At 43.9% G+C, this 16,745-nt stretch overlaps 1 protein-coding gene across 1 annotated transcript in view; it reads left to right on the forward strand.

The window, feature by feature from the left end:
- Nucleotides 1–16,745, forward strand: part of SHANK3 (SH3 and multiple ankyrin repeat domains 3) — a 617,492-nt gene that overhangs the window by 282,488 nt on the left and 318,259 nt on the right. Inside the window, 1 exon segment of the mRNA XM_075345440.1 lies at nucleotides 12,885–12,956. Within this exon segment, the coding sequence (XP_075201555.1) occupies nucleotides 12,885–12,956 (72 nt within the window).

Genomic DNA, 16,745 nt, shown 5'->3' on the forward strand with positions numbered 1-16,745 from the left:
GCCACTAGGTACACTGAGTGTTTGCTAGTATAATGGCTTAGTTATAATGAGTTGGAGTGTGCAGAGGACAAGAGGGTACAGTGGCAGGATTGTGGTGCTCTGGGTAGAGGAATGGAAGCCTGCCTGTCTATTCCCTCCTAATGGTGAAATGCAGGGAGGAAATCCCTGACCTTGGCTACACAGACGCTGTTGCTGTTTGCAGGACCTGTCACCTATGGCTCTCTGACCCTGCCGGTTTGAGCCCTTAAAAGGACTGCTATAAAGTGCTCTCCCTAAGCTGTCTAACGCTGTGTATGGAGCGCATACAGCTGTATCGGCTATAGGACTCAGGAGGACGGAGCTGCGACAGTGATGTCTGACACCAAAGACGCAGAAGGCAGATAATGGCGTGCTGGAGGAAAATGTCCGTTTTTATAATGCAGGGACATGTGACATGGACATCCTATCACACATGCCGTTGCTTCTCTGGCTCAAAGTCCACTTAGCTGTGTGTGTGTCTGGGATTGGCTGACATGCTGGCCCGCCCCACAAGACGCGCGCGCTTAGGGAAGGAAGACAAGAAAAAAAAAAAAAAAATGGCGATCGCCATTATACAAACAGCAGTGATCTGAAGGCGCTGTTCACGCACACTATACACTGAAATGTCATAATAGTGTGATTCACAGAGTGACTTACACTATTACAGCAGAAACCAAGCTATGATTTAGCTGTTTTTTTGCTGCTAGAACCGTTCTCGAACGTTTCTAGAACTATCGAGCTTTTGCAAAAAGCTCGAGTTCTAGTTCGATCTAGAACAGGCCCCAAAATCACTCGAGCCTAGAACTGGAGAACCACGAACCACGAACCGCGCTCAACTCTAGTTAAGAAACTGGCTTTACAAAACACTGGTCCAGAGGCCAGGTCGGTAGTCCATGTCCACCGGATTAGAACCCTGCAACCCTCCTCTTTCCTGACCCCATCCTCATTAATAAGCCTGGCACCAAGACATGGGAGCGTTATGCCACATTGATGATGTCGTGCCAGGCTTACTAATAAAAATGGCTGGATATGCCGCAGGTAGGAGGTTTTGAAGGGCTCTGGTCCGGTGAATACAGACATTGCTCAGCTTTGTCTAGGCTTTGTATTCCTTTATTAAACTTTTGATTAAAAATAAATAAAACCATTCTTTTGTCCCTCATCGGATTTGTTCTGTTTGGGCTAATTTGTCACACTTAATTGTTCCAGACAAGTGAAAAAATAAATCCCCCAATCTAATCACTGATTATGTCACCCTTGACAGTAATGTGCGCACTAGAAAATGGACTTTTCTTAAGAAAAATCCGCACCCTCTGGCAGAATACCGCACCCGCGGCAAAAGCCGCAGTAAAACTGCACCTGCGATTTGCCACATTTTTGCCGCGGGTTGGTCCCTGCGTTTTTTTACTATTATCTATAGTATAATCCGCAGATACCTGCAGAAAAGAAGTGACATGCTCATTAATTCCACAGCGAAAATTCCGCGGGTAAATCCGCAGGTATAAAAAACCGCCGTGTGCGCACAGCATTTTTTCATACCCATAGGTTTTGCTGGGAAATGACTGCAGCAATGTTAGACACATTTTCTGCAGCAAATCCGCGGTAAATCCGCAGCGTGTGCACATAGCCTTAAAGCCGCAATTAAACATTTGTAATAACTTTGGGGATAACTTTTTTTGCAGAATTCTTGGAATCAAGTTACTTTGGAGGGTTTGAAGCATACGCTGCTCCTTAAAGGTCTTGCCACAGTATACCAATGCGATTCAAGTCAGAACTTTGACTCGGGAACTCGAAACTTCTTTTTTTTTTTACAACCAAGGTTGAGTTGCTTGTGCGCTTTGGATCAGTGTTCTGCTCTGTATCCCAAATATCTTTGCGCTTCAGATCATGAACCAATGAGTGAGTTTTTTTCTTCATGATTTTCTGATTGAGAGCAGGAATTCTATGATGCTATACATTTTTTACAAGTTTTCTAGGTACTGCAGAAGTAAAGCAGCCCCACAACATCTCACTACCGCCACCACTATGTCTGACTGTTGGTATGATGTTCTTATATGTCATCCAAAAAGTTCCACCTACGACTCATCAGTTTATAGAATATTACCCCAACTGTCTTGGGGTCACCTAGATGGGTTTTATTTAGCAAATGTGAGATGTGCCTTTTTGTTCTTTTTGACTAACAGTGATTACCTCATTACCACTCTCCCATGGATGCCATTTTTGCCCAGTTTTTGTAGAAATCAGACACTGTACCTTGACCTTAAAGGGATCATGTCATGTGCAGGCAATCTGGAGGTAAATTGTGTTAAAATGCAGCTTTTGCTCACTGGCAGCATGGCTTCTTGCAGAAATGTAACTTAGGCTATGTGCGCACGTTGCGTTTTTACCCGCGTTTCCGCTGCGTTTTTAGCGGCTGCGTTTTTGTGCCAAAACGCATGCGTTTTCGTTTTCCAGCAAAGTCTATGGGAAAAGATGAATTTCTGTCCGCACTTTGCTTTTTTTTCTGCAGGGTTTAATGTGCATATTTTTGGTCAAAAACCATGCAGAAAAAGAAGCAGCATGTCAGTTGTTTTTGCCATTTCTGCAGCGTTTTGTTAACATTGCAGTCAATGAGAAATGGCAAAAACCAAGATTCTTCAATGCGTTTTACCTGCTTTTTAGGTGCAGAAAACATGCGTTTTAGACAAACAAAACGCATGCTTTTCTAACATTAAATTAATGGAATAATATGTCCCTTTACACACACACATAATCCGACCAATAAATTAAAGAAAATTGTTTTTTTTGCTATTTTTGGAATTAATATGATAAAACCGCTATATTTTCAAGAAATATAACTATTTTCTTTAATAATTCTAAAATTATCTATGTTTTGCTTTTTTTTTTCTCTTTTTTCATTCTGTTTGACTATTTAATCTTTATTTAGCAGTGTCTTGATCTTCAAAATGCATCTGTGAAAACGCATGTGGAAACGCATGGAAAAAGCGCTAAAAACGCATCAAAAACGGGGTAAATACGCATGCGTTTTTAGTGCTAAAAAATGGTCAAAAGCCATTTTGTCAAAAACCAAGGGCTTAAAAACGCGCAGAATAAACTGCAGGCACTACAACGCAACATGTGCACATAGCCTTATACCTTTTGGGAGGTGTGCACGGAGCAAGTTGCTGCTCTCTACTGTGAGTAGTGGCTGTAGATACTCCCCAGCACTTTGATTGATAGCCTGCGCTATAGCGCATCAGTGCAGAGCAAGCCATCAAAGTTCTATGTAGTGATTGCAGCTGGCGCACACAATATAGTGACCGGTGACCAACCACTCAATTCACGCCCCTATGACTAAAAGTGAGCAGCTCCTTAACCCCTTCACGACCGCGGGCAGTAAAATTACGTCCTATTTTAACGTGACTTAACGACCAGGGACGTAATTTTACGGCCTAAAGTTCATTTGATTGCCGTGGCCATAGCAACGGCTTTCAAATGATGTCCCCTGCTGTTTCTTACAGCAGGGGACCTTTGCTTCACCCCAGGGGGGGTGGCATCGCCACCCCCCATCGACGATCGATGTGATTGGCTGTTCAAATCTGAACCGCCAACCACATCTTTCGCACTGATTTCGGTAAAAATAATGCCGGAAATAGTGCGATACTGTGAGATCCGGCTATGAGATGCCGTAGCAGGTACAGCAGATCATAGGTGGATCTCAAACATGCTGCCCCCAGCCCCTGCAGCACTGACTGGTGCGATCGTGCTATGACGCGCAATCGCTCCAATCAGTGTGCAGTGGGGCGGTTTGATTTGCTGGTGGCCGCCCTCCCCATGCCTGTGCTGGTCTGGGGACCCTCCCCCAACATGTCTGCAGCGTGCAGCACTTGCTGGTACTAGTGGTACCACGCCACCGCTGCTGCTGCCGCTGCTGTCACGTGGAGCAGGAGTGGTGAGTATTGTGCTCACCTTGCAGCCCCTGCGCGCTCCTGTGATTGCTCCTGCGCGCTCCCGTAATGGCCCCTGCCCGTGCCCCCCTGCGATCTGCCCCCCGATATCCCGATCTGCCCCCCCGACATCCCGATCTGACCCCCCGACATCCCGATCTGCCCCCCCCGACATCTCGATCTGCCCCCCCGACATCCCGATTTGCCCCCCGCCATCCCAATCTGCCCCCCGCCATCCCAATCTGCCGGCCTCCTCCGTGATCTCTATTCTGCAGCTCGTCCGGTATCTCCCTCCTCCTCTGCTCTCCCCCTCCCCCTCTGCTGTCCCCCCGACGTCCCCTTACCTGTCTTCACCGGGTCCTCCGAGGTCTTCACTGGCCCGATCACATCTGCCTCCATCGCTGGGTCCTTCTTCCTGGGTCTTCTGCTGAGCTTTCCAACTTCCTGCCTGCTGCTCCCATAAAGCTGTTCCTCCTGCTAATCCTGGGTACTGTGAGTATAACTTTTTTTTTTTCTCTTTTTTTTCCTCTATCCCCTGTCCATTTTTACACCTCATGCGTCCGTGCGTCCCGCCGAGCACTGATCAGGGATGCAGATAACGTATCTGCATCCGTGGTCAGTTTTCGGCTGGACTTTTTTTTTTCCGTATCCCCGACGCTTTTTGCATCGCATCAGTCCGTGCGTCTCGCCGAGCGCTGATCAGGGATGCACATAACGGATCGGCATCCCTGCTCAATTTTGGCGTGACAAAAAGCATCGGGGATACGGAAAAAAAAGTCACGCCAAAAATTGAGCAGGGATGCCGATCCGTTATGTGCATCCCTGATCAGCGCTCTGCGGGACGCACGGACTGATGCGATACTTTTTTTTCTGTATCCCCGACGCTTTTTGTATCGCATCTGTCCGTGCGTCCCGCTGAGCGTGGATCAGCATCCCTGCTCAATTTTTGGCGTGACTTTTTTTTTTTTCCGTATCCCCAGCGCTTTTTGTATCTCATCCGACCGTGCCTCCTGCAGCGGCAGATCAGTGCACTGCGTCTGTGCGTTTGAAAAGTCAAATGGCGTTCTTTGTCTTCTGAGCCCCGCCATGCGCCCAAACAATTGATTTCCACCACATATGAGGTATCTGCGTACTCGGGAAAAATTGCACAATACGTTTTATGGTGCATTTTTTCCTGATACCGTTGTAAAAAGAAAAAAAAAAAGCTACCTTGTTGCTGCAAAAATTTAAAAAAAAAATAAATAATTTTCACGGTTCAACGTTATCAACTTTCAGTGGAGCCCCTAGGGGTACAAGGGGCTCACTAAACTTCTAGATAAATTCCTTGAGGGGTCTAGTTCCAAAATGGGGTAATTTGTGGGGGAGCTCCACTGTTTAGACACCATAGGGGGGGTCTAAAAACGTGACATGGCGTCCGCTAATGATTCTAACCAATTTTGCTGTCAAATGGTGCCCTTCTCTTCTGAGCCACGCCATGCGCCCAACAATTACTTTCCACCACATGTGAGGTATCTGCGTACTCAGGAGAAATTGCACAATACGTTTTATGGTGCATTGTTTCCTGATACCCTTGTGAAAAAAAAGCTACCTGGTTCAAGTAACAGTTCTGTGGTAAAACAAAAGAAAATTGTATTCATGGCTCAACATTATCAACTTCTGTGGAGCCCCTTGGGACTCACTAAACATCTAGATAAACTCCCTGAGGGGTCTAGTTTCCAAAATGGGGTCACTTGTGGGGGAGCTCCACTGTTTAGGCACCTCAGGGGGTCTCCAAACGTGACATGGTATCCACTAATGATTCAAACAAATTTTGCTGTCAAATGGTGCTCCTTCTCTTCTGAGCCCCGCCATGCGCCCAAACAATTACTTTCCACCACATATGAGATATCGTCGTACTCAGGAAAAAATGCACTATAAATTTCATGGTGTATTTTTTCCTGATACCCTTGTGGAAAAAAAACTACTTAGTTGAAGCAACAATTTTGTGGTAAAAAAAAAAAAATTCTTTTCACGGCTCAACGTTATAAACTTCTGTGAAGCCCCCAGGTGTTCAAAGTGCTCACCAAACATCTAGAAAAATTATGTGAGGGCTCTAGTTTCCAAAATGGGGTCACTTGTGGGGGAGCTCCATTGTTTAGGCACCTCAGGGGGTCTTCAAACCCGACATGGCGTCCGCTAATGAGTGCAGCTAATTTTGCGTTCAAAAATTCAAATGGCGCGCCTTCCCTTTCGACCTCTGCCGTGCACCCAAACAATTGATTTTTACCCCATATGGGGTATCAGCGTACTCAGGAGAAAATGCACAATAAATTGTAGGGTGCACTTTCTCTTTTCTCTCTTGTGAAAATGAAAATGTTATGGCTAAAGTAACATTTTTGTGTTAAAAAGTAAAATTTTCATTTTTTCCTTCCACATTGCTTTGGTTCCTGTGAAGCATCTAAAGGGTTAATAAACTTCTTGGATGTGGTTTTGAGCAGTGTGAGGGGTGCAGATTTTAGAATGGGGTCACTTTTGGGTATTTTCTGTCACCTCGGCCTCTCAAAGTCACTTCAAATGTGATGTGGTCCCTAAAAAAATTATTTTGTAAATTTTGTTGGAAAAATTAAAAATTGCTGATGAACTTTGACCCCTTCTAACTTCCTAACGGAAAAAAAAATTTCTTTCGAAAATTGCGCTGATGTAAAGTTGACAAGTGGGAAATGTTATTTCGTAACTATTTTGTGTGACATATCTCTCAGATTTCTGGGCATAAATTTTCAAAGTTTGAAAATTGCGAAATTTTCAAACTTTTCGCACAATTTCCTAAATTTTCACAAATAAACGCAAAAAGTATCGGCCTAAATTTACAACTGACATGAAGTACAATATGTCTCGAAAAAACAGTGTCAGAATCGCAAGGATCCGTTGAAGCGTTCCAGAGTTATAACCTGTCAAAGTGACACTGGTCAGAATTGCAAAAAATGGCCCGGTCATTAGGGTGTTTTAGTGGCCGGGGGTGAAGGGGTTAAAGCACGGCTTCCTGGAGGAAATAAACTTATATCCTCCTGGTAGCTGTGCTTTCAGTACAATGGCTTGGAAAAATGTAAACGCTACATACCTACAGATTAACCTTATATCTGCAGGTTAGTGTTTTTTGCACGTGCTTTAACTGAGGCAAGTAAGGCCTGGCAGTAAAATTTTGTTAGGCCAGTCACTCTTGGAAGGTTTCATCACTGTTCCAAGTTTTGTTCATTTGTGAAAATGGCACTTAGGCTATGTGCACACATTGCTTTTGTGTGCTTCTTTTCTGCACACAAAAAAGCATGTTTAGGCAGGAAAAAAGCACCTGAAAAAGTACACATTTTTTGTTTTGTTTGCGTGTTTTTATTTTGTTTGCATGTTTTTTCACTTGCGTTTTTTCCTGGCTTTTTTGGTGCTTTTTTTACTCATGGCGATTGCGGGGGTTCAAGGTGCTATACCCCGTGATCACCGACGGGTCTCCAGCTGATGCTGCATCCGGGACCCGGCTCTCACTGCCCGGAGCAGTGCCTGTGACGCTACCAGCAGTTTAACCCCCTGAATGCTGCGATCAGTGCAATAGCAACATTCACAAGGCAAACAGAGGGATCACTTACCTCTCCCTGGCGATCAGGTCCCTGTAATGTGATCACAGGGACCCAATCGCTGCCACCATGGTGGCACCTGGGTTACTGAGCTACAGACCTTTTCATTCACTTTATTAGTATATGGATATCACAATGTACTCCTTTGGAGTACAGATGATGACAGTGAATGGGTCAGTGCCTTACTCCTCCTCTCAGCGTTCTGTTTATCACAACAATCCCCTGCAGCAGCTTATCCAGAGCTAGTAAGATACAGGTGCTGAGCTGACCCATCACTGCCATCATCTGTACTCCAAATGAGTACTTTCTGATAACAATGCATCTAAAGGCTGGCAAATATAGACTGGGGAAATGCAGAGGTTTTTGGAAGCCACTTAAATGAAATTTTTTTTTACAGGACTGAAAATAAATCCCCTAAGAAAGTGATTCTCAAGAATTCATAACTTTCTATGCTAAATACAATTTTTAAAAATATATAAATGTAGTGTGATGATCAGAAACATTGAAGTGTGACAAATGTGCAAGAATAAAGCAATTGGAAAGGGACAAATTATTTTAACATCACTGTTTAAAATTAAAGCATAATTATTAAAGCACACTCCAGAGTTTGTTCGTTTTCACTGCTTGAGTGGTGCTTTAAGGCTGGAAACACATCTATGCGAGCAAAATCGGTCCGAGTTGGCTGAAAAAAACTCGGCTGATTTTAGTTCAAGTTAGGTCCGAGTGCAACGCAAGTGCGATGCTTTTTCTGAATAAATTAATAATTTTACTAGCGTGTGTAATGCGTGTGTAATGCGTGTGTAATGCGTATTTTTTACTATGTCATCTGCCATTCAGCTCTGCTACATGGCCGCTGACAGCAGACACAGACAGCCATGTAGCAGAGCTGAATGGCAGATGACAGCAGACACAGAAAGAGCCGCACGATCAGAATGAACTCGGGTTAACTTCACCTGACTTCATTGTCATGCTGCGGCTCTGTCTGTGCCGCGTCCTGATTAGCGGTCACCAGTGAAGGACTCACCGGTGACCGCTAATCCCCTGAGTGACTGAAGTTAGCAGCCCTCTCTCATACTCACCAATCCCCGATCCCCGGCGCGGCGCTGCACGGCATTCACACTGCTGCGGCGGCTTTTACTATTTTGAAAAAGCCGGCCGCTCATTAAACAATCTCGTATTCCCTGCTTTACCCGCCCACAGGCGCCTATGATTGGTTGCAGTGAGACACGCCCCCACGCTGAGTGACAGGTGTCTCACTGCACCCAATCACAGCAGCCGGTGGGCGGATCTATACTGTGCAGTGAAATAAATAATTAAATAATTAAAAAAACCGGTGTGCTGTCCCCCCCAATTTCAATACCAGCCAGATAAAGCCATACGGCTGAAGGCTGGTATTCTCAGGATGGGGAGCTCCACGTTATGGGGAGCCCCCCAGCCTAACAATATCAGCCAGCAGCCACCCAGAATTGCCGCATACATTAGATGCGACAGTTCTGGGACTGTACCCGGCTCTTCCCGATTTGCCCTGGTGCGTTGGCAAATCGGGGTAATAAGGAGTTAATGGCAGCCCATAGCTGCCACTAAATCCTAGATTAATCATGTCAGGCGTCTCCACGAGATACTTACAGTAAATAAACACACACACCTGAAAAATCCTTTATTAGAAATAAAAAACACTAACAAATTCCCTGGTTCACCACTTTAATAAGCCCCAAAAAGTCCTCCATGTCCGGCGTAATCCAGGATGGTCCAGCGTCGCTTCCAGCTCTGCTGCATGGAGGTGACCGGAGCTGCAGAAAACACAGCCGCTCCTGTCAGCTCCACGCAGCAAATGAAGACAGCCGCGCGATCAGCTGAGTTGTCACTGAGGTTACCCGCTGTCACTGTTGGAGGATCCAGCGGTGGCCGCGGGTAACCTCAGTGACAGCTCAGCTGATCGCGCTACTCACCTCAGTTGCTGCGTGGAGGTGACAGGAGCGGCTGTGACTGCTGCAGCTCCTGCCACCTTCATGCAGCAGAGCTGGAAGCGACGCTGGACCAGCCTGGATTACGCCGGATATGGAGGGCTTTTTGGGGCTTATTAAATTGTTGAACCAGGGAATTTGTTAGTGTTTTTTATTTCTAATAAAGGATTTTTCGGGTGTGTGTGTTTATTTACTGTAACTTAAAGATTAATCATGGAAGGTATCTCATAGACGCCTGACATGATTAATCTAGTGCAATGGAATAAATAGCGCTATATAAATGAATAAATTATTATTATTTATTATTAATCTAGGAGTTATTGGCAGCTATGGGCTGCCAATAACTCCTTATTACCCCGATTTGCCAACGCACCAGGGCAAATCGGGAAGAGCCGGGTACAGTCCCAGAACTGTCGCATCTAATGTATGCGGCAATTCTGGGCGGCTGCTGACTGATATTGTTAGGCTGGGGGGCTCCCCATAATGTGGGGCTCCCCATCCTGAGAATACCAGCCTTCAGTCGTATGGCTTTATCTCACTGGTATTAAAATTGGGGGGGACCGCACGCCGTTTTTTTTTAATTATTTAATTATTTATTTCACTACACAGTATAGACACGCCCACCGGCTGCTGTGATTGGGTGCAGTGAGACACCTGTCACTCAGCGTGGGGGCGTGTCTCACTACAACCAATCATAGGCGCCTGTGGGCGGGGAAAGTAGGGAATACGAGATTGTTTAATGGGCGGCCGGCTTTTTCAAAATAGTAAAAGCCACCGCAGCAATGAGAATGCCGTGCAGCGCCGCGCCGGGGATCGGGGAACTGTGAGTATGAGAGAGGAGGGGAAAATGACCGACAGACTGTGAGAGAGGGACAGAGATGGTGATGGACCGACAGAGAGAGAATAGAGACCGAGAGGGAGAGACCGACTGACAGAGAATAGTGATTGACATTGTGAGACATCACTCGTTTCCAGTGTTTTAGGAAACAGGCGAGAAATGTATTTAGAAAATCGCATGTCACTAGGATGGTGTGAGTGCCGTCCCGTGACATCCGATTATTTACACGCTCCCATAGACTTGCATTGGAGAGACTCGCAGTAGAAACTCGCAAAAAAGCAGCATGCTGCGATTTTTTTCTCAGTCCGATTTGGACTGAGAAAAAAATCGCAGATGAGAGCTGAATCATTCACTAACATGTGTCCGATTCCAATGCGAGATTTTCTCGCATTGCTCTACTGCGAGAAACTCGCAAGTGAGAAGCAGCCCTAAATGTAAGTCCCCTGCCCCTATATTATTTTCACCTGCTGCCGTGTCCATCTTTTTCCAGCATTGCTCTGTTCAGTCTCCTGTGATTTGTTACTTGCCGGCAGCTCCAGTATTTTATGGAGCGTGTCGGAGGTCATAACTCAATACAAGTCTATGAGAGCATTATTTTGCTCTTATAGAGATGCATTGAGAGCTTGTGCCGTAACTTTTGACTTCCAGGCGGTCAGAAGTTACGGGCATGAGATGGCACTGTGTGACCAGTACGGTGCTGAAAAACTATGACACAACCAGAAGGTGAGTATATGTTAGGGGGGGGAGGGGGCTTACACTGAATGTGCCACTCCAGAGCTAAATGTTTGAGTGGTGTTAAGAGACAAGTATTGTAAAATACCCATTCCATTTTCTTTAATAGGAATCTGTCAGCTGTTTTTTGTTACCTCATCTGAGAGCAGCATGATGAAGGCAAGGAGTGCCCGAACCTAACTATGTATCACTTACATTACTGGGTGCAGTGGCTGTGACAAAGTTTTTAGATTTAGCTTGTAGCATAGCTGAAAACACTGCCCTTGCCCACACCAGGCTATGTATGCACATTTCTATAAACCGTGAAGTGCTAATCAAAAGAAGGGATGGAGTCGGACAACATGGCACGAGTCAGCTAGTAACAGCATTGATACTGTCCTAGTGATAAAACACTCAGTTTAACTAAACAGCAGCACAGGAGCTTGACATGTGACACATTGTTGAATTCTGTGTTTTAACTCCTAGAGCTCCAACAACACGTACTCCTCAGATAACATAGCAAAACCCTGTCCACAGATTCCCTTTAATAAAGATATATATTGCGCTTACTGCAGTTGTGCAGGGAATGAAGTCTCTTGTTCTGATATAATTGCCATTCTGCATGGTTTTAGGGCCATTTTCAAGGTTTCAGGTTTTAACAAAAATAAGTGATGGCTTTTAAATTTCTCAATTAGAAAAACTTTTTGATTTTGTTGCAGGTCAGATATGTTGGTAAGGGTCTTCTGTTACATAATGTGTGTGTGTAGATTAATGATTTTGTTAATTTTAGTTTTACGTTTTCCAAGGCTCTTTATGTAGCTTTAAATGGAATTTATCTGCGTGATTCTCCCCCCAACACCAGAGAATTTGTATATGTGCATGTAGCTCTCTCAAAGACTGGCCCAGCAATAGCTTTACATGGCCAGTTCATTTCTCCTTTAGGCTATGTTCACACAGTGCGTTTTTCGCAGCATTTTTGCACGTTTTTCGGGGGGGGGGGGGGGGTGGGGTTGGTCTCAAAACTCCATGACTTTGCTCCCCCAGCAAAGTCTATGAGTTTTCATTTTTGCTGTCCGCACACAACTTTTTTTTTAAGCTGCGTTTTTGAGCTTAAAAAAAAAATAAAATGGACATGTCAATACTTTTACTTCCCCTCATGCAATGCATTGGAAAAACGCAGAAAAACGCAGAGATCAAAAACGCCGCAAAACGTAGCCAAAAACGCACCAAATCGCAGTAAAAACGCATGCGTTTTTTGCCGCGGGTGCGTTTTTGTGCGTTTTTAGCGGCCAAAAAACGCACAAAAATGCAGCGTCAAAAAAACGCAGCGTGTGCACATAGCCTTACTGAGAATTCAGTTTTTGAACTGATATGGAAATAGCTATTTGTAGATATGAAGCCTCTGTCACTCCAGCTCTATTCACCTCCAAGCACCGCCTCTTCCTGCTTGACTGACACCTCCTTTATGTGAAGTCACTCAGCATAAAGGCTATCAGTCAAGCAGGAAGAGGCGGTGCTTGGTGGGGTATAGAGCTGGAGTGACAGAGGCTTCAGATCTGCCCTCTCATTTGCATAGCAAATCAAATGCTGATTTTTCAGCAATGGAGGAATGGATTGGCCATATAAAGGTATTGCTGAAGAGTTACATGTGCATATGAATAGTTTGGGGGGGTGAAATCCTACTGACAAATTCCATTTAACCCTAAAAAAGTAGATAAATGCCTGTTTATTATTGTAAATAATAAATAATAATGTGTGAGTGATGCTGATCATTATGAAACAAAAGTACATATACATTACCTGAACCTGTTTTTTCTATCTTTTTTAGTTCCGCTATAAGAGAAGAGTTTACACACAGACGCTGCTGGATGACAAGCAGTTTGCCAAACTTCACACCAAAGTAAGAGAACGCTTTCTAATCTGCTCACTTGGGGAATACATCCTGACAGTGTCCTTGTCTGTCAGTACCAGGTCCAGTGTCACTCATATCTAGGGCTACAACACTCAAAAAATATTACATTTGCTTTTAACCTATTGTGTATGATTATTTTCCTATTTTTTTGGTAAACTACCTATATTCTAAGTGTGTCGGTGATGGACATTATGAGTATGTTGCTACAGAATTCAGCAATGTAAGCCGGCTGAAGAAGGAAGGAGCATGGTAAAGAGAACCTGTCATCAGGTTTTCGCAGCCGTATCTGATAACAGCATAAAGTATAGACAGAGTCGCTGATAATAACACTGAGTCATTTACTGGGTATCTTGATAAAGTAATAATCATATTTATTCACTTATATAGCGCCATTAGTTCCACAGCACTTTACATATATCAGCAACACTGTCCCCATTGGGGCTCACAATCTAAAGTACCTATCAGTATGTCTTTGGAGTATGGAGGAAACCCACACAAACATGGGTAGAACATACAAACTCCTTGCAGATGGTGTCCTTGGTGGGATTTGAACTCAGGACCCCAGCGCTGCAAGACTAACCACTGAGCCACCGTGCTGCCTATAGAATAACTTTTCATGTATTAGACGGGTGGACATAGCTACACTCTGTCCTGATGATGCTCAGCCCATTTTATGGAAAAAGCCAAAAGTGGCTGAATTTTTGCACAGTTTCCAAGTTGCGCAGAAATGTAGCTACTTATTAAGGTGTTTTATTGCATAAATAACTTAAAGAAATTTGGCCATAAACCAAGTACGTTTTAATTATTAGATTTTGGAATAATGATAATTTCCACAATTGGATGTGTTTTATTAAAAAAAAAAAAGGGTTTTGTAGTGAGATCGTCTTATATATGTGCCCTTGCTATGTACTGTGTAATGTGCAGGAACATGGTCTGATCATACCAGCTCCTGGCCAAGGGAGGAAAAATAGTCCACTTATGATAAGTGTGTATACAGATGAGTTCTTGTGCTGAGATCTTATATATGTGTCCCTGCTATGTACTGTGTAATGGCCGTGTCTGATTGTACAGAGACATGGTCTGACCATACCACATCTCCTGGGGAGGGCAGGAAAAATAAGTCAGTTATGATGTCTGTATACAGTTGAGTTCTTGTGCTGAGATCTTATATATGTGTCCCTGCTAAGTACTGTCTAATGTGCGTGTCTGATTGTACAGAGACATGGTCTGATCATACCACATCTCCTGGGGAGAGGAGGAGCCAGTGTATAAGTGTGTATACAGATGAAGCCAGTATAAGTGTGTATACAGATGAGTTCTTGTGCTGAAATCTTATATACAGTGTGTCCACCCATATCCTGTCCACCACCATTAACTTGAGAACGGTGGAAGCTATAGGCATAGAAGTGGTGTCTAGGTATAGTAAAGTAGCCATGTGCTATGCAATGAAACCACCTATAGCGCCACCAGGTGGAAAACAACAGAGTTAGCATTTTTATCTCGAAAACGGAACAAGATAGAGAAAAAAAGTGAATTACAAAGTTGTAGGGCATCATCAACTCAATACGAGTCAACACATTGCATACAGAAATGCTATGATTAGAACATGTAAAACTCACAAGGCTGCGGATGTGAAGTGATACCTCATGGAGACCTTCCTACAAGTCATTGGGTATGGTGGCTTTGTGGAGTGGCCTCTATGGTGGCTTTGTGGAGTTGCCTCCACGCTCACCTGACCTGACCCCATTGGACTTCTTTCTGTGAGATCACATCAAACAGCAGGTGTATGCGACCCCTCCACCAACATTGCAGGACCTACGACGATGTATTACAGATGCTTGTGCAAACGTGTCACCTACCATATTGTACAACGTGCAGCAAGATACAGTATGCTGTCCAGAGTCCAGATGTGCATTGCAGCTGATGGTGGCCACTTTGAGCATCAAAGTTAAATGAGTGCCATATGCATGACCAGCATTCAATGTTTCGGGGTAGGGGGGGGGTCATGGGTTTCATATAATAGCATTTCTGTATGCAAGGTGTCGATTCGTATTGAATTGATGATGCCCTACAATTTTTTATTCACTTTATTTTTCTCTATCTCGTTCCGTTTTTGAGATAAAAATGCTAAGTCCGTTGTTTTCCACCAGGTGGCGCTATAGGAGTTTTCATTGCGTAGCGCATGGCTACTTTACTTTACCTAGACACCACTTCTATTCCTATAGCTACTGCCGTTCTCAAGTTAATGGACAGGATATGGGTGGACACACTGTATGTGTCCCTGCTGTGTACTGTGTAATGTGCGTGTCTGACTGTACAGAGACATGGTCTGATCTTACCACATGTCCTGTGGAGGGGAGGAAAAATAAGCCAGTTATGATAAGTGTGTATACAGATAAATCAGCAGGGACCTGCAGTTGCTACTTTCGCAGGTAACACATTTTTCTGTTGGTTTTATCACAGGTGTGAATGTTTCTGCCCCATCGCTAGTCCTCTAAACTTATCATAAATGAAGTCAGTGACATATGAGGTCAGCGACCAATGCATCTCCCACATCACTGAATTGATTTATGAGGTCAGAGGGTTGAAGACTCAGCAGAAACACTCACTCCTGTATTACCTCAGGCAGGGAAATGTGTTGTCTCATAGAGCCGCAGTGTGAGCCCCTGCTGTATACTCACTTATCACAAGTGACTTATGCTTACCGTATTCCCCGGGCAAGTATCTGTGGTGTGTGCCAAACATAAACTGGAGCAGCACTGCACAGGTTAACATAGCAGGAACACATTTATAAGATTATCTCAACAGGGGAACACAGTTTTTTAATTCATCCAATTTTGGAACTTCTTATTATTCTTAAGATCTATTGATTAATATCTATATGTTTGTGGGACAACTCACTTTAATGAATCGGGGCATTTCAATGATGAGATCACTCTTGAGCTGTAGACAATTCTGCCCTCCACCACTGATTGACATCTTTCTGAATATGCATAGTGTAAGCAGACCGATGTCAATCAGTAATACAATCGGTTTTAGACTGAGCACATAATTGAGAGGATGAACAGATAAAGCAGTGATGTTATCAAAACTACAGGAAGGAGCCCAGGAAGTGACCCTCAGCTACAATCGTGGTCTCTGCCCTTATAGTATGTTGCTCTTAGTTAAACCTGGACAGATTCCATTAAAGGGATTGTCGCATGAAAACTTAATTTTAATTAATTTTTATTTTTATTGATAGCTCTTGGAATAAAGGTAAGTTCTACAATTGCACGTGTTAAAAAATGTTCCTGTGCTGGGATGATGAGATAATTTTCCTATGCTGTAATAATGTTTCTTTTTTATTAAAAACAAGCAGAGATATGTTTTACCTCACAGAAAGAATCAGCTGTGATTCCATGCTGTCCTGTCCATTTATTCTCTTTTACTTCTTCCCCTACCCAGGAGATGGGATATGATCAGACCATATCCCTGTACAGTCAGACACAACCATTACACAGTACATAGCACGGCACATGTATAAGATTATCTCAGCACAGGAACATTTTTTTAAACACATCCAATCATGTAAATTATTATTATTCCAAGATCTATTGATTAAACTGAACATTGTTTATGGAACAAATAGTTTCATGAATTTGCTACATCTCTGCTAGTTCTCTCTATGATGAGCCCCTCTTTTGAGCTTTGGCTATTGCCGTTCCGTTCCCCACCGCTGATTGACAGCTTTCTGAATATGAACAGTGTAAGCAGACAGATTTCAATCAGTAATACAGG

This window comes from Anomaloglossus baeobatrachus, chromosome 4 (genome assembly GCF_048569485.1).
Source record: "Anomaloglossus baeobatrachus isolate aAnoBae1 chromosome 4, aAnoBae1.hap1, whole genome shotgun sequence".
Taxonomy (NCBI): domain Eukaryota; kingdom Metazoa; phylum Chordata; class Amphibia; order Anura; family Aromobatidae; genus Anomaloglossus; species Anomaloglossus baeobatrachus.